General features: G+C 34.4%; 1 protein-coding gene and 1 long non-coding RNA gene across 3 annotated transcripts; both read right to left on the minus strand.

The window, feature by feature from the left end:
* Positions 1-10,877: 10,877 nt before the first annotated feature.
* On the minus strand, positions 10,878-13,803 carry LOC142164798 (uncharacterized). Of its 2 annotated transcripts, none has more exons than XR_012695836.1 (2): positions 11,687-13,803; positions 10,878-11,607 (listed from the first exon to the last, which is right to left on the minus strand). It is a non-coding gene; the product is annotated as an uncharacterized LOC142164798 (long non-coding RNA). The 2 variants fall into 2 exon arrangements; XR_012695837.1 differs by having other exon boundaries at positions 10,878-11,599; positions 11,687-12,883.
* Positions 13,804-14,337: 534 nt separating this feature from the next.
* Positions 14,338-20,038, minus strand: LOC107821521 (heat shock protein 90-6, mitochondrial). Its single transcript, XM_016647953.2, has 20 exons — positions 19,812-20,038; positions 19,547-19,720; positions 19,387-19,460; positions 18,761-18,886; positions 18,573-18,666; positions 18,401-18,484; positions 18,151-18,294; positions 17,931-18,044; positions 17,687-17,746; positions 17,519-17,593; positions 17,328-17,432; positions 16,954-17,094; positions 16,776-16,868; positions 16,600-16,677; positions 16,154-16,408; positions 15,964-16,066; positions 15,689-15,863; positions 15,498-15,603; positions 15,321-15,410; positions 14,338-14,729 (listed from the first exon to the last, which is right to left on the minus strand). Exons 1-20 carry the CDS (start codon positions 19,920-19,922, stop codon positions 14,556-14,558), a joined length of 2,376 nt encoding a protein of 791 aa, XP_016503439.2. The 5' UTR covers positions 19,923-20,038; the 3' UTR covers positions 14,338-14,555.
* Positions 20,039-24,668: the final 4,630 nt, after the last annotated feature.

Raw genomic sequence — 24,668 nt, forward strand, 5'->3', positions numbered from 1 at the left:
TGCCTTTATAGGCACTTCGATTTGATTTTCTCCTTCCAAGAGTTTTCAATTTCGGAGCATCGACCGCCATGGCCAGTCGAGGTCGACTTGATGCCCCTAACGAGGATGGGTGACTTTTGGAAATTAGCTTGTATCAAACGAAAGCCTTGTAAATCAGTCTTGCCATCCTTTCTTTGTCTTAGTTTCAGAACAGTGTTAGACCGAAAGGGATTCAAAGAAAACAGACAAAGGAATTGATAAATGAATTTAGACGAGAGGTATCCCTTTCGGGGAAAGGAAAGAAGGACCTATCTGGAGTACATGCGGACTTCAATGAACATGACATGTCTTTTGGACTGGATGCCTGATCTGTGTAAACTGTTTGACTCTCAGAAATTCATCACAACTTTGCCTCAAAATTCGAGAAACATTGCCAGGATTTTGTCGATGCCGATGGCTGTGAGGATCTTCTTTTCGATCAGTGGGGCCCTTTGCAGGTTTTCACTAGCTGACCTCTCTCATTTCTCTTCTCACCAGCGCCTTACAGTGCCCGTGTGGGTTTTCACTAACAAAACTCTCTCATTTTGATTTTCTCTGCTTACCATCGTCTTACGGTGCCCGTGTGGGTTTTCACCAATAAGACTCTCTCATTTATTCCTCTCATTTTGTTGTATCAGATCCAAATAACTCCATCCTCCCATTTTGAACCTCTTTGCCGATTGATCAGAAGGATTTGAACAAGGTTTGGGGTAAAAAGAATTTGGATTGAATTACAACTTTGGAACCTTTTGGGCGGGATCATTGTCGAACCATTATAACTTCTGCCCCAGTTTCACTTTTTGGGAGACTTTGAATTATTATTTTGGTGTGACTGAACCCCAGAGAGAGGCTGCCTACGTACCCTTTCGGAATTAAGTCGAACGTAGTTCAGGGAACTTTTATTTTTGGATTTTTTTTGTGTTTTTTTTTTCTATTTTGTTTTCTCTTTCTTTTTCCTTTCCTTTTTCATTTTATTTTTTTTCATTTCATTTTCTTTGTCTTTTCTTCCTTTTTTTTTCTTTTCCTTCTATTTTAATTTTCATTTTTCCAATTCTTCTTTTTTCTCTTCTTTTTTTTTCTTTTTTTTTGAATGACACTTTTAGGTTCCAATGAGGGTAGTCAAAGAACGGTAACCGGCTCAAAGGGTTTGCAAAGAGTTGATAGTGTTTGGGTAGGAGAATAAAAGCTTTCTTCATCCTAACCGGAGAATATTAATGCTATATGGAGGATCAAACATAATACCTTTTGACTGCATTTGCATTGATAGTTGTTTCAGGGGCATTTCCTTTGATGTGTCCCAAGTACAACGCACTCTTTTGGCAGTACTCTTGTTACAATGTATGGACCTTTCCAATCTAGAACCAATTTTTCTTCAGATGTTCCAACTCTTTGTCTTATTTCCTTAAACTTTATCTTCATTGAGATCTAATCCTTGATTCATTATTTCGAGGTTTGACAGCTTTCAGGATCTGGGCATGAAGTCCGCAAGCATGTCATGTTTTTGAAATTTGCATTTAACAGAACTAAAAAGAGAATAAGAAAGAAAAATGACAAGATTAAGAAAAGAAACATTCCTAGACAATGAAATATTATTTTCATTTGATTTTTGATTTTTTTTTAATATTTGAAGATAGAAGGGTTTACATCAGAAAGTAAGACAATAGAGTAAAACGTCCGGATCACACCCTGAGATATTCCGGACGCAGAAAGGATAGCAAGACTGGCTACCGAGACTCCCTTCTAATGGAGAACTTTCATGCTTGGTGATCGTTTTCTGGCTTTTCTCCTGCCTCGGCAATGGCTGCAATGGCCTTCAATGCCGGATCAAATTCCTCAGCTTCACAAATCATTCCGACTATTGGTCCGATGTTGTAGGCAGGCCACAGATTGTTCATCACATCAGGAGCTTCTTCATCCTGAAAAATAATTCTTTCAACTTCAATCAAACCCTCAACTGCCCTTTGGAGGGTCCAACAGTCCTCTATACTGTGTCCCACTATTCCAGAGTGGTATTCACATATAGCATCAGCTCGGTGCGAGGGGGACTCGGGGTTCGGCCGGTTCGGGGCCACTGGCTACAAATGATTTAGCCTGATTAGCTTTTGGAACAAGCTTGAATACGATTCACCAATAGGGGTGAACTGATTCTTTCTGAAAGGCTCTCTTGGGCGAGGATTGTACTGGGGAAGATCTGTTTGGGGATTATATGGAGTTTGGTAAGGATGGGCATTTATGGGAGTTGGAGCTCGATTTTGTGTATAATGTTGTGGTTGCGTGTAAGATTGCACACTCATCACCTCATAGGGAGGCGGTGCCACGACATCAGCATCATCTTGAAGGGGATAATAATGTGGTGGGACGATAGGAGGCACATATGATTGGATGAATGACCTGTGGGCCCCCCTCGAGCTTGACACCATCATGGCTCCCTCTTCGAACCCATTTCTGTTCATCAAACCCTCCAACAAACCATTCTGAGCAGCCTGTGATATGGCCTTAAAGGCAGCATGACTCAAGATTCGGCCCGTTTTAAAACCGTTTTCAACCATTTCCCCAATTTTGATAGCCTCAGCGAACGACCTACCCATAACGGCCATCATGTTCTGGAAGTAGTCAGCCTCTTGGGCTTGCAGAAAGACCGTGACCATTTTAACTTCGTCCATCGAAGGCTTTACCCTCGCAGCTTGCTCACGCCATTTGACAGCATATTCGCAGAAGCTTTCCGTGATATTCTTTTCCAAATTGGACAAAGTGTTTCTGTTGGGAGCGATGTCCACATTATACTGGAACTGGCGAACATAATCTCGGGACATATCGTCCCACACGTGCCAATGAGTAGTTTCTTGATCTGTATACCACTCAGAAGCGATTCTGGTGAGGCTTTCCCCGAAATAGGCCATTAACAGCTCATCTTTCCCACCAAAACCCCTCAACTGGTTACAGTATCATTTCAGATGAGCGACCGGGTCTCCGTGCCCATCGTACTTTTCAAATTTTGGCATCTTGAAACCAACTGGCACGTGGACATGGGGAAACATACAGAGGTCAGAGTATGACACACTCTTTTGGCCACTCGGACCTTGCATGTTTTTCAGGCTTTGTTCTAGGCTCTTCATCTTCCGAGCCATTTCCTCTTGCTCTGGATTTTCAACAACCTTTTCTTGCTCCGCCGAGAGGTCATATTGCGGAGGTTGAGTGAAAGAGTATGGGGTCACATATGTCATTTCTGGTTGAAGGCTGTGGACCCTGAAAGATGAACATTGGAGGCGGTGCCTTTGAAGCCGGTGCCTGGGGCGAATCACAGAAGGCATGCCAGGATCATCGGAAGGCATTGGAGGGTGCCCGCATGGGATGAGCGGGTTGGGCACAAGAGCATTGGTAACCTCACCTGACCTGGGGATCAATTCAGGGAACCCAGGGATTGCACTTGGCGATTCCATACCATTAGACCAGGCGTCCCACATTTCCAATATGCGGAGACGCAACATCTTGTTCTCTTCAGCAGTTGCTGATTCTAGCTGTAGAATAGCCGATGCCGGGCTATCCTCAGGACCGATGATTGGTAGATTGCCTGCGGAGGCCATATGTGCCTTTGTGAAGGAGGGGAGACTAGACTACCAACAAAACCAACCACCAAAACCTGGCTAAATGTTTGCACATCCAACAACCTTGTTAGTTTTGAAACATTTAACATATAGAAAATCGCACGTTGGGATGCAATGCACCTAATAGTTAAATGCTTCTACCGTGTGTTTGAACGGTTGCATGTTTCATCCAGCCTTAACTAGCCCTTTTCACTTTGTACCTCTTTTCTTCATTTCCGCCTCTCTTTAATCACTCTTGTTTTTGCCGCTCTTTTATTTTTTTGCACTCTTTTTTATCTCTCTTTTTTTTACTTTTTTATTTTTGTCACTCTTTTTTTTCTTTTTTCTTTTCACTATTTTTTCTTTTCTCTTTTTCACTCAATTTTCTTTCTCTTTTTCTTTCAGTTTATTTTTTCACTCAATTTATTTTATAGCTATGATCGAATCCGATGGGGATTGCCTACGTATCATGACCCCGCATGAATCAGATCTTGCGTAGTTCGGAAAGATCGAAAATGGAGTAAATAAACTAACTTTTTTTTGGTTGGAATTTAAAGAAATGCTTTAAAAGAAAAAAGGAAATATTTTGATTTTTTTTTCTTTTGAAATTTGATTTTTGTTTTGTTTTTGAAAGAAAGATTTCTAAAAAAATTCATTTGCTTTTAATTTGAACTTTGGGAATTTTAAAAGTAAAAAGAAAATATTTTTGTTTGAATTTTTATTTGTTTTCTCTTTTTCTAAAGAAGAAAGAAAAATATTTTGGATTTTGGATGTTGCCTCTTAATTTTCTAAAGAGAAACTTTTAAAAAAATGTTTTGGATTTCTGAGTTTTTTTTTATTTACAAAAGCACTTCTAAAGAAAGGCAAAAATATTTTTGGACTTAATTTTTTTCAAAATTTTTTTATGGACATTTACAAAAGAAAGACATCTAAAGAGTATTTTTTGGATTTTTTTTATTTTGAATTTTTTGAATTTTTTGGAAAAATACTTAAAAATGAAGGAAACCCGTATTTTGGATTTTGATTTTCTTTTTATTTCTTTTTCCGTATGAAAAAACTTCAGAAAGAAGGACACTACTTTTTTTAAAAAAAACTTCTTTTTTTTATTTGAATTTTCTAAGGAAAAAAATTTCTAAAGAAGAAACTAATGATTTTTTTTTTGATTTTTTGAAAATTGGGGTCGGAACTGATGATGTTTGCCTACGTATCTCACATCCGGTGAGAATCAGACCAGCGTAGTTTGGTCATATTTGACAAAATGAAAACCAACTAATTCTAAAGACAAAACTTTCTTTTTCTTTTCTCTTTTTTTCAATATTTTGGCAGAGTTTCAGTATATTTTGGACACCGATTTCTCAAAACAAGTAACTATCTCTCTAAGCCCTCACACTGCTATTTTCTTTTCCCAATTTCTTCTATTATCCACAAGTCAGTCAACATGAAAATCTGAAGCAAATAAATGCACAAGTAGCAAGTAGAATGCATTAGGATGGTCTTTCATTTCAGGTACACCTGTCCTAGACAGACCCAACTCATGTGTTGAGTCTCCTAAGTCAAATGTACGTGATGCAAACAAATGTTCCTACTAGGGATCCGGCATGAGGCTTTGTTATACTAGGTTTAAAACCTGGGTTTATTGTTCTAGACCTGGCTTACCCGAGCGGACAACTCGAGCCGAGGGGGGCAGCGTGCCGGGAATACCGGGAATACAAAAGTTTCACCGGCTTAGCAACTTGTCCGAACCTCATTCTAAAATGGGATAAGACTCTAGACAGAAGAGAAGTCACACGAAGTGCACCCTTCTCCGTGATTTAGAAGACTCAGAGAGAGGAAGGGTTTCGTGACAGTTTATATACAGTTCACAGAATATCAAAGCGGTAAAAGCATTTAGCACATTAGGCTCAAACATGTAGGAAAATCAAATAACAGATAAAGCCAATCATAACAGCTATCATAAGCTCGAATTCTTGAATCCTGAACCAGAGATTCTGGGTTCGATCCCCAGTAAAGTCTCCAGAGCTGTCACACCTTCATTTTACATACCCGAAGGTAATACAAGGGAGTTTTTCCAATTTAAGTGACATTATTCGAAATGGGATTATTTATGTTATTCAGAGTCGCCACTTGGGATAGTTTTTTTTCTGGTGTCCCAAGTCACCGGTTTACTTTTAAATCCCAAATCGAGGAAATTTGACTTTCCTTTTAAAGTCTGCGAACCAGAAATTCTGAATAAGGAATTCTGTTAACCCGAGGGAAGGTGTTAGGCACCCCTGGATTCCGTAGTTCTAGCACAGTCGCTTAAACTATTATAATTGGCATATTAACTGATTTTAATACATGTTTTAGCCTATGGTACATTTAAACTTATTTAAACCGCTTTTAATTATTTTAAGGAATATTTAACGTCGTTTAAAACATGTCTTTAGATCGCGCCACATGAAATGCACCCGCAATCCGAAACACATTTTATTCAACGTTGTTAAGATTTGGATTTGGGTCACATGAAATGCACACCCGAATTTAGGAAGATAATATTATTAAAATACGCGCCTAAAGCAACTACGTGTTTTAATTTTGCGAGGGCCATGGAAATTTACTAAATGGCACGCCTCGAGTTCTTAAGTATTTTAAAAGAAATAATTAAATGAGGGCCACGGGTTTTGGGATTTTATTCAACAACATGGCACACCTCGACTTATTTTACAGGGTTTGTACTCAATTAAAGCAAACTACGAATGTTCATAAGTTATTTTCCTAAACTAGTTTGAGATTATTGTAAAGGTCATGATCTATGGAATTATTTGGTGGAAGAAACAAAACTAATTAGCTAAGGAAAAGCTAACTAGCTTAATCACTAGTCTATTGCGTTGGGCCGGGTAATTTGAACGTATTTGAGCCCAATTTTGATTCTTACTAATCTGATCAAAACCAAACCCCATTGCCTATATGTAAAAGAAAAAACTGGTCCAAAATAAAATTCCAATCACATTGCCCATTTCAACTTAAGAACACTGGTCCATTTATGATTACAGTACTAATTTCCACCTAAAGTTAACGTGACCCTCTTCTCACAAATAACAATTGAAGGATTTATTATAATAAACAAAACATAGGTACGCATATCAATTAATGACTTCTAGTTGTTAAGATCGTGCACTACATATCAAAATCCAAATGTCCAAGAGTAAACAAGTTGTGCAAACACCAAATGCAGATCTTCTCGTTCAGTTTCAGTAGCAGTTCTACAATGACGATGGGTCTTGAATGATAGCCACAACTAGTAGATAATATCATTAAATAATGAAATGCTCTTCAAGCAGCTAAATCACATCCTAATATACTTCAAGGTCTTGACATCATATTTAAAACAATGAACGGTTAGAAACTTAATTTTAAAAATTGGCATGGTTTGCAGAAACAGCTAAGAGCCATAACAAATATAAATTAAACGGCAATAAGTACATGCCTAAATCAGATATTGCAACTGCCAAATTTGAGCAGAAATGAAGACGATGAGACCCGGCAAAAGCAGCCACAGATTCAACAATCAGTCAACAATTTTGGCGAGTTTAAGCACTCTTAAAATCCCAGAAAAACAGCAAGCCAACCAAACAAGATCTTCTTTTTCTTTTTTATTTTTTCAGATCTGAAAGCTTTTGACAGAGGCAGAGTTCTTTGAGAGAGGCGCCATTTTGATTAGGTAAAAATGGGGTCTGATCTTGTGTTTCTAGGTTAGAGAAATGAGGAAGAAGAAGAGAGTTCGAATGGCGCCTTTGGTTTTCAGATGGGGGAGGTCCTTTTCGTTGTTTTCTTAGCGTAGGATTTCTTTTTTTAGAAAAAATTAAGAGGCAGAAGAGGGGAGCTCCCTTTGTGTGCCGTTTTCTCTTTTTTGCAGGAGAAGCTCTGCCCTAGATTCTAGGAAAGTGGGGTTTTAAAGAGAGGGGTTGGGCCAATCCGGGTCATAGACTGGCGGGTTTGGGGCAAAATTTGGGATGGTTCTGGCTAAATTGGCTCAATCTCACAAGACAAACCTTTTTCCAATTCTTTCTTTTATTTTCTAATTTTTCCTTTTCTTTTAATTAAAATCCTAAATTATCCAAAAATGTGAAATTAAACTAATTAACTAATTATAAAAATTATAAACAATACTTAATTCTAAATTAAAAGAGAAAAATCAATAAGCTAAAAATTAAAAGATAAAAAATGTAAAAATGAGCTATTTTTGTGATTTTCAAATTTTTATAAAGCAAATACTTACTAAGTAATTCTAAAATATAAAAACAAATCTTAAATGCAATGCATAATATTGGTATTTTTTCATGATTTTAATAAAACTTAAACATGCACAAAAATGCAAATGATTAAATAAAAATCCTATAAAATAGCAAATAATTGGAAAAAGTTTATTTTCTTTGATTTTGTAGGAGCAACTCATATAGGGTAAAAATCACGTGCTCACAGATAGCTTTGTCTTTATACATACTTATTCATGTATAAAAAATAATGATATTGCTAATACCATAATTACTATGTATAAGAATAGTACTAAATAGAGTGTATAATTAATATATATATTAGTTATACATAATTTGGAAAATGCTTCTAAAAAAAGGGATTAATAATACCAAGCTTATATATGTATTATGTTGCCTAATACATTCTACAAGAACTCCTGAGTGGAATATCTAACTCGTCCAAAGCTTCGTGAGTAGGAGCATCTACTTCATCAACATTAGCATTGTTATCACCATCACCATCAATATATTGATCTGGAATATGGTTCTGGACATCACCATCATCATTGAGCCCACCAACATCCGCATTTGTATGAGGAACTTGATCAAGATTAACTAAACCTTCAGAACTTGGAGATTATAGCTTCTCCGCTTTGTTAATATCTTCAATGGTTTGATCCTCCACAAAGATAACATCACGGCTTCTCACGACCTTCTTCGCAATTGGATCATATAGCCTGTAACCAAACTCATCAAGGCCATAACCAATGAAGATGCACTGCCTTGTCTTAGCATTTAATTTTGACCTCTTATCTTTAGGCACATGTACAAAAGCTTTGCAACGAAACACTTTCAAGTGGTCATAGGAAACATCCTTACTATACCAAACTCTGTTTGGAACATCACTTTGCAAAGCAACCGCATGGGATAGATTAATAACATGTGTGGCGGTCAACAAAGCCTCACCCCAAAAGGAATTCGGCAACTTTGCTTCAGAAAGAAAACATCTGACTCTTTCCATCAAGGTCCTGTTCATCCTTTATGCTAAACCATTAAGCCGAGGAGTCTTAGGAGGAGTTTTCTGGTGTCTGATACCCTGTTGCTTGCAGTATTCGTCAAACAGTCCACAATATTCACTACCGTTATCAGTACGAATACACTTCAGCTTCTTTCCAATTTCTCTTTCAACTGAAGCCTGAAACTGCTTAAAGACACCCAACACTTGGTCTTTAGTCTTCAAGATGTAGACCCAAAGTTTCCTCGAGCAATCATCAATAAAGATAGCAAAATAAAGTGCACCACCCAAAATTCTTGTCTTCATTGGGCCACATAAATCTGAATGCACCAACTCAAGCAACTCTGTCTTTCTTAAAGGAGGATGAGACTGGAAAGAAACTCTTTTATGTTTTCCAGCCAAGCAGTCCTCACATTTTTCTAATTTTGCACTTTCAAAATTTGACAACAATTTCTTCTTGGCCAAAACATTTAGTCATTTCTCGCTAATGTGGATAAGCCTCTTATGCCATAACGTTGAAGAGTTATTGCTCTCAACGGCATTCACCATATCAACACAAGTATAGGCCGAAGTCCAATATAGACCACGACACTTTTCCCCACGAGCCACAATCATGGAACCCTTAGTAAGCTTCCACTTTCCAGCACCATTGGTACTGACATATCCCTCATTATCCAAAACACCAACAGAGATCAAGTGTAAACGAACATCAGGTGCATGTTTTATATTGTTTAAAACTAGTTTAGTTCCAATACTAGTTTCCAAACAAATCGTTCCAACACCAGCCACCCTAGATACAGTCTCATTACCCATACTCAAAGTTCCAAAGTCACCCTAAATATAGGATGAGAAAAATTCCTTCCTTGATGTCACATGAGATGCGGCATCACTGTTCACAACCCAGCTTGACTCATCACAAGCAATATTTATCAGATCCGCATCAAGGACGATAACAAGATCTTCTATACTGGCGGTGGCCACACGATTTCCATCTTCTTTTTGTTCTTCCTTGTCTTTATTCTCCTTTTTCAAAATCTGGAAGAACTTCTTTATGTGCCCTTTCTTCCCGTAATGATAGCACTCAATATCTTTAAGTCTGCTTCTGGATTTGCTTCTATTATGTTCTCAATTTTGAGAACCCCGATTCTTGCTTCTCCCCTAGAGTTAGTCACCAAGAAATCTAATGAGGAGGAACCCTGAGATTTTCTTCTCATCTCTTCATTTAAAAGGCTGTTCTTGGCAAAATTCATAGAGATCACACCATCCGGAGCAGAATTTGATAATGAAGTTCTAAGAATTTCCCAAGAATCTAGTAGGGAACCAAGTAGAAACAGGCTTTGAATTCTTCATCAAATTTAATGCCCATAGCAGATAACTGGTTCATGATCCCTTGAAAATTATTCAGATGATCTGTCATTGCGGACCCATCATGGTATTTTAAACCTAACATCTGCTTTATCAGAAACATCTTGTTGTTTCCAGTTTTCCGAGCATACAAACTTTCAAGGTGCTCCCATAGGGTCCGAGCATGTGTCTCCCCAGAAATATGGTTCAAACATTATCGTCAACCCACTATCTAATAAAGCCGCAAACCTGCATGTGTAACAAATTCCACTCTTCATCTGATTTATTATCAGGCTTTATAGTGGTGAAGGCAAGTTGATGAAAATTCTTGACATAGAGCAAATCTTCCATTTTGCCCTTCTAAATGGCATAATTTGTGTCATTTAAAGTAATCATTCTACTAGTGTTGGCTTCCATCGTTTATCACAAATACAAATAGAGACCAAATAATTCTTTTCTAATGTGGAAGTTTAGACTGTGCTGCAACCACAGAGCATACTCAGACAGAACCTTGGCTCTGATACCACTTGTTGGGAATAAACCCCGTAAAAAATAATATTCACGGTATTAGTGATAAACGCAGAATACTAAGTTATGGTTAAATCAGCAAGAATAGAAATGCAACAATAATGACATCAAGATTTTACATGGAAATCCTTCTGAATAAGGGAAAAAACCACGGCTAAGAAGAGCAACTGATATCACCATAGCGAGGAATTTTACACTGTGTAGTAGCGAGTACAAATACTCCTAAGACCACTACACCCTCAAAAGAAAGAACACTCTTTTGCTTTTTCCACCTCACTACAATATCTCTCACACTTTATTTTTTTTCACAGACTATTTTCTTTTAGTCTATGGAATACCTTGCTCTCTCTCACTCAGATGTATTGTCTGAGATTTTGATGTGTAGAAATGAGATCCGAAGCTCTCCTTTTATAGGCGGAGCTTCTCTCTCATACGCCTACTACATTTACCATTTTCCTTCTGCAACTACCCTTTTTGACAATGCAGAAGAAAAATGTTTGCTGTCAAATTTGAACAATCAACAAAAGGAAGAAAGTCTTCCTTAATTGGTGGGATGGACCCCACAAATAAGTCTTCCTTAATTGATGGGATGGACCCCATAGCCCGGTCTTCGCCCGGGCCCAAATATGAAACTTTTCCCGAGGGTATGGTATGGCTTTTGTTATTTGCATCGCCAATTAGCTCCTTACTCATCCACAGCAAACCAGCAAAGACTAAAGTAGCCCCGTGTGAAACTTTCTCCCAAGGGTATAGTATTGCTTTGTTATTTGCATTGACAATTAGCTCTGTACCATCCAAGGCAAACCAGCAAGAGCAAAGTACTATAGAGCAGGAGTTGGAGTTGGAGCTGGAGCAGGAGAGTTACCCAAATTTGTCTGGTTTTCTGATAGCAAATGAGCAAGCAGAAACGGAGAAGCGAAATGATGAGTGAAACTACAAAAGAGGAAGCACAAGCGTTTTACCAGAGCTATATTGCGGCATCATCCTACCACATCTGCAAACATGATAAAGCAAATCTCCGTAGGAGTTGACGGCCATAGAAGAAATGAATAAATCACCATTAGTAATGTGGACATGGTACCAAACAAGCAAAAAACAATAACAACATGAAAAATTTAATCTGAGTTCTTGAACTTGTTTGTTCTAATATAGAAAAATGCTCATGGAAATGGAGAAAAGAGGAAAGGGAACAAGCAAGGAGGCGGAGCTGCATTTCCTAAACAGAAATTTTAAAATATTACGATGTACTCAACAATTTACAATGCCAAAAACATTCTTAAAAGAACAAAAGTACTTAATTGTACCCTTTCCATTTATCAGATAGATTTGTGCAGTTGATATATATTTAGAAAGCGAGGCACGAAAAGAAATTGCTTTTGTTAGTGCTTTAATTTTGCTCTGCTCCACGAATCATGCTAGTAAAGAATGAAGGAAATTTGTTGACATAGAACGAAGAAAATAAATGTGTATGGCGAACAAAATTTAACTATTTACATTGCTAATTAAATCATTAAAAAACTCTGGGAGAAGGTCTAATAAAACCCCGCTAAACATGTCCTTGTAGATCTAATTCCTTAGTCTAGCTGAACTCTACTTATGTTCTACAGTGCCCCTAAAACTGCATGCGGTGCGGCTGAAGTCTACCCATGTTCTACAATGCCTCTAAAACTTCAATCAACAAACTGATGCTAATAAAAAAATATTGGATAAAGAAATGACACACATAAAGCATCACTTACAAGCATAATATCTTCTTTTAGCTTTGAATGCAAGAGGTTTAATACTTTTGAGAGGTCATATCTACATAATAAAGCAGCTTCTAACATAAATTGTGGTTGGGGTACAAGTATAACTAAATCAAGCGCTAGTTAATACATATAGGAGATTGAGAGACCACAATGCATTGACTTTATGTTTCAAAAAAAGAATATCTATGCACTGATTAAAAAATTCCAGCATCAAGATATGTGAAAATTACCGTAATTCCTTAGTGTTTTCTCAAGAAGCTAAAATGTTTCTATTACCTCAATTGCATTTTCGTCACTCCAATTCTTTCGTGCGTCATTGTAGTAACATTGCCTCTTTTTTATCAGTTGATATCTTACCATAACTATCAGCCTACCTGAGTTTCATTTCATCATTTCTCTCTTCTGAATATGGCCGTTTATTTCTTTGTTTGGAAGACATTTCTTCACAAGCTAATTACCCCAAGATAGCAACTGCATTTTAATAGTTCAGAAAGAAAAAAATTTCCATTGATAATACAAAGGTAGCTGAATACAGTATATGCGTATAACAAATTTGAAGATTTGCTGGTAACATCCCAATTATCAATCCCCCCAAAAAGAAGGAAAAACTAAGGATGAAGGAAGCAACAAGGTAGATAATGAGTAAAACTGAATTTGATCACGCTGGTAAATGAGCTTGAACTGAATATGAGCATCACAAAAAAGATAATTGCTTAATGACTGGATAGAGTATAACACATGTCCTGCTGGCGACAAAATATCAAATGTAGCGTTATCACACTCTGATTTAAGAGTATATTGAATAAAAGTGAATGCTAGGTATTATAGCCTTACCTCTTCAGTTTAATAAATGTATTCTCTCCTGTAACATTTGATGATAGAATCTTTACCTTTGGTCAAAGTATTTGTTAGTGGGCACAGTTAGTTTATACCTTCTCAAAATACAAAACAGAAAAAGGGAAAAAAATAAGAGCCCCTCTTATCTTCACCGAAAGTGTAAAATACATTCTGGATGCCTTCCTTATAATTCACTCACAAGAAAAATGAGACACCAATTACATGATAAAGCATTTGCAAGCTTAGAGATAAACACTCGGTTAATCCAACAGAAATAATTTACTGCAAGAAAGAAAAACCAAAATTGAAACAAGCAGAAAAGAGAAGGGACAAAGACATCGTTTCTATTCTTTTCGAAGTATTAGCGTTGCTATTTCAACTTTTTATAACATTGAAGAATTTTATCAAACACCTAAACAACAAAAGGCGTTGATATTCCTCAATAGAAATACAAATAAAGATGAATCAAAAAGATGTTAGAAGTGATACCCACCAGAAAATAGGATCGATGGAAGAAAACACTATGTAAACTTAAGAACAAGAGGAGATAGAGAGCAGATGTTTCGGAGCTGGCGTTAGAGACACATGGTGTTTCTTCTCCCACAAGTGTTAGATTGGGATGAAAAACCAGCGGAGAAACGCGGATGGACTGAATATCTATGAAATGACACAAGTACCCTCAGATTGGCTTTTAAAGCACACTCGTTGACCTTGAGGTGCTTGCTATTCCCTCTTATTAGTAAGTAGTAAAGTAATACAGCATGACCAGAATAGCATTTTTCACATATTACTTGGAAAAACTATCCATTCAACCAAGTGTTCAGTATCATTAACATCTCAATCTAAGTTGGTTATATGCAATACCTCCACCTGGTTTATAAGAAAAGAAGATTAATAAACTAAGATAGAGCCTGCTGCTCTTATCAGGTCTCCTATATCAGATTGCTCTTCAGAAAATTATGGAATTGAAACTTTAATTAATACCTCCACAAAACACAAAACTATCGACTCGGTAGTCTTGTCTTGTAGTCTAAACCAAGTTGCATTTGAATAAATAGAAATCAGCTGGAGCAGCAACGTTATTCGTAAACAAGATTATTGTTCTATGTTAAAATTTCAATTTAACTGCACAATAATGCTTATAAGTCCATCTACTTGACGATTGATCTGCTCACCAATAGGGCACCCATATTATCTCTACCGAGCCTCAACTATTATATTACAAACTAATGGAAAGTTACACATTTTATTTCTGTCCACCAGCTTCAGCAGGCTCAACCACCTCAGCTTCGACTGTTTCTGGGATGTACGATTGCTGGTTTACTTGCTGCTGATACCCACCGACAGTTCCCCACTTACCAGCAAGAGCCATGTTCATCATCTCATATATCTTCCCTCCAAGTTGTGCCGGATTATCAGGCTGCAAGAATTGATGCAAGATATAAGAATCAAGTTCACTGCCATAGGCAGCAAATATTTGTCATATTCTATTATATAAAGGAATCTTTGTTCATATTATATCACCTATTAGTTTCCCTTTTGTCCCTCAAAAATAAAATCAACCAATGAACTTGACATGTAATGTCAGGAACTCATCACCCCCTACCAGTTTAAACCCCACCATTTAAAAGCAAAAATATCTATGAAATAGTGTATCTCATGAGAAATGAACCTTACTCTAGCATATCGCTGGTTAAAATCACCCAACCACTTACCAACTCTTCCACCTACTCTTTTTCTTTCTAAATCATACATGAGGTCAAAGCTCACAAGTAGTTCTAATAAGTTATGGTACATCTTCAAGTTAATAAACTACATTCTTGGACCTCCTATAGTTATCTACGCAAATATCAAGAACTACTGGCCAAATTAAGAAGGGTCACCTATGCCCAGAGTAATCCTAAAAATGTAACCAAGTATGAATGCTATATGGTAGCTTCCCTGAGGTTAATTGTCTCGGGGACCAAATCCAGTTACCCGAATAAATAGGAATAAAGATAGGAAGACTCACAGTGAAACCACTAGAAACCAATGCAGCATCATACAAAAGATCAATGGCCCTCAAGGCTTCTTCATCATCTGGAGTATTCCTGCAGGCTTCCTGCAATATTTTACAAATAAGGATGTTAGTAAACACATAAGATTAGATCACATAAGAAGGTACCATCATCGCACAGGATCCGCTTACATTTAAGGTTCTAATGATCTGGTGTTCGGGATTGATCTCAAAGACTCTTCTGCTCCTCATGAAATCCAGGTTGGAGGTATCACCAACAGTTTGGGCCTTCATCAGCCTGCAAGAAAATCCAGGTATTTCATAAATGGCTACAGCTTGAAACTCAAAACTGAACCATCTGCATCACAAAAAATTCACTTCACCTCTCCATATTGGCTGACCAACCAAACTTTCCTGATACAAGAACACAAGGAGAACTGCTCAAACGATTTGAGATCTGCACACTAGCAACCTTGTCTCCTAGCCGTTTCTTTATCCAATCACAAGTTTGCCCAAACTCCTGTTTTATCTCCTTTTCCTTGTCTTCATTCTTATCACCTAGAACAATGGATAGCCAGCTTATTAGTATTGCAAAATATGTGGATCGGCTAAAAGGGAACAGATATTATATAAAGGACAAACATCTCAAATAACTAACCTAAATCTAGGTCCTCTTTGCTAATGTCAACAAAGTTTTTCTCCTTATATGATTTGAGATTTTGGATTGCAACCTCATCAATAGGATCAACTAAGAACAGCACCTGGAAAAGGAATTAGAAAATATCAGTGAAGCAAGCAAGAAGACAGCAGACAAGAAACCAACTAGAGTCAGTTCAAACGACTCATACTTCAAGATCCTTCTCAAGAAGTTTTTCAAGGAAAGGAGTGTTCTTTGCACTCGTTACACTATCAGAAGCAATATAGTAAATGTCTTTCTGGTCTGGTTTCATATTCTCAACATATTCATCCAAGCTGATTGTAAATTCATCACTTTGAGAAGAGAAAAATCGTAAAAGTGGAGCAAGACGCTTGTGATTTTCACGATCTTCGATGCATCCCAACTTTAGGTGCTTTCCATAGTTCTCCCAGAACTTATCATAGTCCTGCATATAAAGAGTAGCAGATGCCCAATGACATTCAGAAGAACCAGCCAGCTAATGCAAAAAACTAAAGATAACAGAAACTTTCAGGAAAAAAACAAGACAAACATTTTGACTGTGTAAAAAATTGTTTCACAACAAATGTATAAGATTAATGTCATGGGTACAAAGGCTTGAGAAACGAATATACATACATCTTTGTTTTCACTGAGGGAAATGCCCTGAATCATTTCAAATGCTTTCCGCACCAACCGCTTCCTCATGATGCGAACCTAAGACAACATACAGTTCGTAAACAGAAGAGGTTAACAGCATGCAAATAAAAAATGCACCACCACTTGAATGCAAAGAATATGCCTGAAGAACTTACAACGCGACTTTCTTGAAGAATCTCTCGTGATACATTAAGTGGAAGATCATTTGAGTCAACAACACCTTTGATAAAACTCAGGTAGCGTGGAAACTATACCAGAGAAAAGGCATATCAATAAGCTCCTTTGTATAGCAATGAACTTCTCCCATAGAAACAATAAAGCTTTCTCTCTTACCAGTTCACCGTCAAAGTCGTCAGATATGAACACTCGCTTTACGTAAAGCCTTATATTCTTCGTCTTGGGATTGACTATGTCATCCTTACCCATTGAAGATACAGATGGCACATAAAGTATAGAACGGAACTCGACTTCTCCCTGTTACAGCAAAAGCGAGGTAAAATGAAGTAACAGGGGAAAATGAAAAAACAAAAGAGCTAGAAATGTTGTCTAACAAAATTGAAACTTAAACCTCCAGTAGTACCATTAAAGAGAGGATATCATACTAGAATTATAACAGAAAGGGTGAAGTAGTAGACTATGTTACTTTAAAGGTGAAGTAGTAGACTATGTTACTTTAAAACATTCTGCATCAAAGAAGTTTTTAGTACCTCAGTTGTGAAATGTGAAGAAGCAAGTGGCTCCAAATATTCATTAAAAGTCTTCTTGTAGAACTCGTTGTACTCCTCTTTACTCACCTCCTTAGGACTTCGAAGCTGGAAAAGGAAAAAAAGTAACTCATTATATCAGTAAGAACAAACTTTGGGAGCATAGGGCAGGAAATAGTAATCTGAATACTAACCCATATTGGTTGAGTCTCATTTGTAAGCTCCCAGTCCCAATATTTCTCCACAATTTTTTTGGTCTTCTTCTTTTTCTGTTGCAGAGAGTTGGAAATTTCATCAGAAATGGAAAAAAGACAACAGCAGAATCAAGAAAGCTACACCCAGAATAGGTACTTCCTAGCTACCTCAGCTGTCTCATCTTCTCCTTCCTTCTTGGCTTCTGCCGGATCCTCATCAACTTCAACCTGTAAAGATTCAATATCACGAAACCACAGGGCAATAAGGAGTCATTCCAGCTTACATAATGTGGAATGTCCAAAATGTGAAGCCCCAAGCGTGTTTTGTGGCCATAGATAGAAACAAGTGAAGATTTATCTGCAAACGTTATGCCTCATGAGCATACGGGAAGGCATAAGGGTATGCACATACCTCTTTTGTATATCCCTTCTCTTGCCAAGTATAAATAGGGAATGAAACAAACTGTGAGTAGTTTTTCACAAGCTTTTCAATTCTTTCCGGATGCGCAAATCCTTTGTCGTCCCTCTGCACATATACAGCAGAACATGGAGAAAAGAACAGTAAGGTCCTCCTCAGGAACTAAGATAGCTAGGATCAGAAGCTTGCCTTTGAAACAAAGTGATTTACCAACCTTAAGATATAGAGTGAGACGGGTTCCCCTAGGAAGAAGTTTTGCAGGATCAGTCTCCTCTCTAATGGTATAGGTGCTAGAATTGGCCTCTCCAACCCAGACATATTGCTTGTCAGATTTTGGGCTTTTTGTCGAGACTTCAACCTTTCATTAGCAAATTATAAGAGAGATACAAATGTAACAAGGTTAATATTTATTATCAAGAAGTGGAGAGTAAGTCTAATGTAGAATCCCTAGACAAAAAACATACTTGTTCAGAAACAAGGAAAGCTGAGTAGAATCCCACGCCGAATTGACCAATTAAATTGCTGTCAGCACCAGCATCCTTGCTGTCCTGTTATGTGGTAAAAACACATGTACAAAAATTATAGGTTATATGAAGCAAACACTGAGAATAGAATAATTATATCACAAAAATGCACCTTCAGGGCTTTTAGGAACTTTGCAGTTCCACTTTGTGCAATAGTACCAAGGCAGTCAACAAGTTCTTGGCGAGTCATACCAATTCCTGAGTCCCTGCATATACCATATACCACGAAAGTCTCAACATTCATGATAGACAGACAAAACAGAAAAACGATAAAGAAAGTTAATAGGTTGTGATGCTCACGTTATGGTAATAACGCCATTATCTTTATCGGTCTGAATGCGAATATCAAGATCAACTCCATCCTTCAAAAGCTCAGGCTGGGTAACACCAAGAAACCTCAACTTATCCAAGGCATCACTTGCATTGCTGCGTCATCAAATTGGAACAATGTAAGTAGCAAATATAGATAGTTTAATTCCTTTTAGTTTAGTGACTTCAGTCTAATACATACATAGGGCCTCCAGAGTTGACATAATATCAACCAACGGAGAGTGTTGGCAGATATTGGTAGCATTTAAATGTACCAAGCCAGATATAATTAAATGACCAAGTCTTACGAGACAATAAGTTAGCCTTCTGCAGAAAAATCCACCTAAGTCATCACAACCAAACGAAGTCATTCACATTACTTTTTGGTCCCTTAGTTACTGCTACCAAGTTGCTGAATTTCAAGTCATCATAGTAAAAATCTAATCTTTACATCGTTTCAGAAAATCTTTCACAACACACAAACACTGTTATAAGAAGTGCGGGGCATACAAAAATACTGCTATAAACACTGGTTTTCGCAAAGGTCATTGATGGAATATATAAAAAACGGCAGAGCACACAAACATTAAAAAAGAAAGTTAGCTAATAATTACTACCTGATAAGCTCCCTCAGAAAAACCTCCTTATTGCTATACAAACTGTTAACAATGAGGTCCATAAGGCGACTAACCTGCCACGTAAGCAAAACAAAAATTTCAAATTTCCAATTATTCACTACACTTTTCAGCTTCTAACTCTTTGATGTTAGCTTTTTACCTCTGCTTGGTACTCAAACTTCTCCGATGGAGAATCAGATGCAGCAGCTGTTGACTCATACCGGCAAGCCAAAAACGGCTTATTTGTTGATTTAAATGGCTTAATGGATCCATTAACATTGCATCTACCTGAAGTTAATGATGAATACCATCTACCTTTACTATCACCATCCGCCTGTTCACCAAATTACAGTAACTTGATGAGTTAATCACAATAAATATGATGTAGAGTTAAAAGCAAATTGATTAGTGAATCACAGTAATACCGAATCGTAAAAGAAGTGGGAAGAAGAAATTGGAGCAGCAACATCTCGATAGCGTGCAGCAGTTGAACTGCGAAGGATTGAAGTGACAGAGCGTTTCGAAAGCCTGTGCATTTCGTCTCACCAGATGAACGAAGGAGGAGAGCAGAGAGGAGGAAAGTGGAGAAAGCGAGAGTTTAAGGGATTGGAGGAGTAGGGTTTTAGAGAAGGGGTTTAAAGAAGCTTCTCGAGATTATTAATGGAAACGTAGCGGATTTATTTAAGAGTAAATTCTGTGAGGGTAATTTGGTCATTTTGTAGGCGAACCATAAAAGGATAATGGGTCACGGCTTTCTTATAGGAATTAACTAGTACCCACACGATGCGCGGACACAAATATTAAATTTTAATTTGAGTTATTATAATTACCTTAAAATTTAAAACTTCCACATAACATGTTTCTTTTTATTTATATTAGTCTTATGGTACGCGTTTTGCGCGTGTATCTAAATCAGTGAATATAGGATCTTTTAGAAAATTATATTTTACTATTAAATATAGTATGTTTGTATTATAAAATAAAAATTATCTTATACTCCTTAAAATATATATCGTTTTAGTTGAAACGGCTTATCTATAAAATTTTCCACGTTAATTTTTCTATCTTATTTTTATTTTTTTCATCCAACATATTATTCTTATGCAAACAAATTTAGGCATTCTAAGAGTTTTGTCAACTTGAAAAATAATATTAATTATACGATGAATTTAACAAATAATTGAATTGGATTTTACTTAACTACTTGGCCTTGATATTAAAAGAACTAATTTATTTTTTGTTGATTCAAATTCTTAATATTAGCTCATCCCAAGTTTTCGATATTTAATTATAACATGAAAGGGATTACAATTATGTATTGTTCAAATATGAAAATAATTATATAAGGTAATTAAAATTTAATTATTTAAAGTATTGTGAATGCTAAAAGTTTCTAAACTGTTCAAATAAAATTTATTTTTATAAGAATATAAAAATATTACATTAAAACTTGTAATTTAGTGATAAAATAAAAAGTATAATTAAGTTCCTTAAATGGTAATTATTTATCCTATTTAGTTATTCAATAAGAAGAAGAAAAACTATTATGTAAGTGTTCAATAATCTTCATAAATATATAACTTAAAATTGATTCCAGTTATAATGTAATTATTTCAATTTCACAAGTTATCATGCTTCTTTAAAAGTTTAAGCAAGAAAATATAATCATTAAACATTTAAGATTTTTTTTTTTTGAAAAATTGTATATTCTTAAGTTCATTCTGGAAGACAATGTTAGATAAATATAACAATTTCGACTCATACATAACTTAATATGTTAATTTAATCAGATATTATATTGATGGAAGAAAAAATTAAACTGCAATTGAAGAGATCTAGTTTAAATTGTTTAATAATTTATTTTTTAAAAATTGTAAAATTGTTCCTAAAGACTGTTTTAAAGTAGAAAATGGTGAATTCCATTACCATGTCAAGGTCGAAATAAATATATTACCATGTAAAGGTGGCCAATATGCTTTAAAGTTTAAACCTTATTATTTGGATATAAATTTTAAAAAATTCTTGTGGTTCATTGTTATAATGCTTTTGCATTAAATACACGATTTTGTGGGTTAATCTATTTTTTGCCAATTTATATAAGATAAGATTCACATACAAGTTCCTAAATATTAGAAATTCTTACGTAATTCAAATAAGGAAAGATTTAATAACTAAAATTGTAGGATTTTAGAATCCTATATATTAGGAAAACAATAATATTACTATTTTGTCCAATGTAAAATAAATTTTAAAATCACACAAATATTGTTAAACTATGTGACTGAATTATAAAATAAAATTTTTAAAAAAGCACAAGCTCTTAATAATAATGAATATTGTCATATTTACCTGACGTAATAAAAAAAATTATGTCATGTAAGAGTATTTTAATGTCTTATCATAACTTCAACATATATGAATTATGCATTTGCTTTAGTAGTTGAATAATATGTCGACTTGTATTCAAATATTATGCAACAACCATACTCTTAAAAATTAATTATGTTAGTTTAAATACCTAATAGTATGAATTTCATCTTATTTCTAGTGAAACTCAAATTGAAAAATACGGAAAACAATGAGATATATTATTAGATTTAATTATCGTACCAAAAAATAATTGGATGGGTACTGTCTGTATCTAACTAAGTTTTATCTTGAAAGAAAACAATGATTGTCAAAAAAATTAAGATAGAGAATTAACGTTGATTACTATTTTATTTAACATGAAGTATTTTGTAGTGTAATATAATTCTCAAAAGGTGTAAAAGTTTATAATCATTACAATAGTGTTTAAAATATTTATTTTTATTTGTATACATATTTTAAGATATTTTATTGAGTTATGATATAAAATTACAGTTAATTAATTAAAATTATTTGTTAGTAATATTATACACTGACATTGCACTTGAGTTCAACTGATTGAATCTTACTTAATTAAAAAGAAGATTGATATTCTCTTTTATAACGTGAATTGGCGTTGTCACAATCGTAATGTTGATACCGATATTTGTCACGAATTTATTGTTACAAATTAATGAGAATAATTTAGTAAGATAAACTTTTAATTGACTTTGAAAATTTAAATATTATAATATCCTGCATAGTTTGAGTAAGAAAAGACATAATAAATAATTTTTTATTGATTTGAAAGTTAGAGATATTAGAAAAAAATTACCGCAATTATTCTAATATTTTATCACATTTGAATATTTGGTATCAATATGCTAAACTTCTTCCTCTTAAATTATTTTCTTAATTTTAATTAACAGATAAGTAAGAAAACAGTTGAAAACAATTTTCGTTATGCACGTCTTCAAATTGTGATAATATTTTGATTGACTTTACATAATCATTATCAATTAAAAATAATATATCATCTGTTTGGTTCAATAAATAAGACATCATGTTACTTGATTATTATATTTTAAAAAAATAAATGTAAACCTTCATACTATTATGGAGTAAAATATGTTCCTTCCATTGAAAAGTAATGTCTACCTTTCTTTTATTGGTTATTAAATAAATTCTTAAATTTTAATTTATCTTTTAATTTATTTTAGTCCAAGCATTTCAAATGGAAATGGAAGAAAGAGTGAAAATTTTCTATTCAGTATGAGAATACTTAAGCCAAAGCGTGTTTGTGCATAGTTGGTTATAGTTGGAATAAGTAAAAATTTAATATGGAAAAGTTTAGTTGATTTCAAATTCTTAAATATTTAGGATTCTTACATAATTTAAATAAGGAAATAGATTCAATAGTAAAGATTATAGTTGGTTTAAAAGTCCTAAATATTAGAAAAATAACTAAAAGACTTTTTGTCTAATGTAAATTCTATTTTTAGAGGGTAAAAAAGGCGAACAACATTTCGCTAAGGGCCTTCTTGCTTTTAATATAGTATAGATAGATTTTTATTTTATATCCATAACAATTCAACTCCTTTGATTTAGTATTTGTATTTTATTTTGTGGTCAATATTAAATAATACTAAACATATCATGTTTGTGATATGCCTTGTTTGAGCATATTATTTAACAAAATTCTTATTACCACTTTATGTTTCACCGCAAATTTGAATAAGTCTTATCCTTCTACATTTTCACCCAAAACAACTCTTTCTTTAATCTTTGCTTCTAGTTATTGCATTATCTATTACTTAATAATGTTATATTCATGTAATCTTTTCTTAGCTTACCAATTGACTTGATATCTTGCTTATTAGCCTTTTGCTAAACATATATAAATATAATTTTTTTTATTCCTAAAAGCTAATTTATTTTTGTACTTTTATCCTCTTAATTACTTGGAACTCTTTTTTCATTTAAATCTTTCAATAATATATTTGAGTATTATTTAATTATTTAATTTCCTTATACTTAATTAATTCAAAGTATAAATATTCTTACACTATCTCTATTTTCCTCTTTATACATCTTCTTCCCTACTATGAATTTTATTTAGTTTTTTACATTAATATTTTACCAATAAACAAAATATATAATATCACATTTTATTTTAAGTTATAACTTTGAATTAGATTAAAATATTAATAGATAAGTTTTTTCTTATTATATTTTAAATTTATTAAATTTTCTTATAATTGCTTTTTGTAACACGTGTAATTAAATTTTCTTTATCTTTTAACGTTAGGATACAAATTAGACTTCAATTTTCGTCCATAAAATTACCCACATGAGATATTTATTTTGTATTTCCTTAGTTTTAATTTGTTATCTAATTTTTAGTTTTTTATCTAGTAAAATTTTAATTTTGTAGTCCTATCCATAGTTTGAGCATTTTCACCTTAATTTTAATCTAAATCTCAAGTTTAAATCATCTTTCCCTTCTATTTCTAATATTAAATATTTTTAAATTTTTGATTATTGCTATTAAGTTACCTAATATGTAGTATTTTATTTTCTTATGTGGCTTTCATTAACATGCCTCTTTATTTAATATCATAATCTATTTATATCCTTTATATTATTATATAAGTCGATGTATGATTTTTTAACAGTGAAAAAAATATTTATTTTATTTAAATTTAATACTTAAAATTATTAAATAGTTTAAATTCACTAATAATATTTTTAAGCATTATATATTTACTTTATTTTTTTAAACTAATTCTTAGTATAAATAACCTCGCATTATCTCTAATGTATTAATATTTTGATATTTTTAAATTTTTTTAATCTATTAAACTTCAGTTATGTGGCCTTATCCACATCATGACCTTTTTTATCATACTTAAAAAAACTTTTTTATATCAAATTTA

The sequence above is a fragment of the Nicotiana tabacum genome, chromosome 10 (assembly GCF_000715075.1).
Source record: "Nicotiana tabacum cultivar K326 chromosome 10, ASM71507v2, whole genome shotgun sequence".
Taxonomy (NCBI): domain Eukaryota; kingdom Viridiplantae; phylum Streptophyta; class Magnoliopsida; order Solanales; family Solanaceae; genus Nicotiana; species Nicotiana tabacum.

Bases quoted from the DNA above. Each gene is read 5' to 3' on its own strand.
- LOC107821521 (XM_016647953.2), bottom strand. From the start codon at position 19,922: ATGCACAGGCTTTCGAAACGCTCTGTCACTTCAATCCTTCGCAGTTCA. The intron at 17,433-17,518 runs GTTAGTATTCAG...TTCCTTTTCCAG, and splicing joins ATGAGACTCAACCAATATGG to CTTCGAAGTCCTAAGGAGGT. The intron at 16,409-16,599 runs GTATGTATATTC...CTTTATATGCAG, and splicing joins CCCTCAGTGAAAACAAAGAT to GACTATGATAAGTTCTGGGA.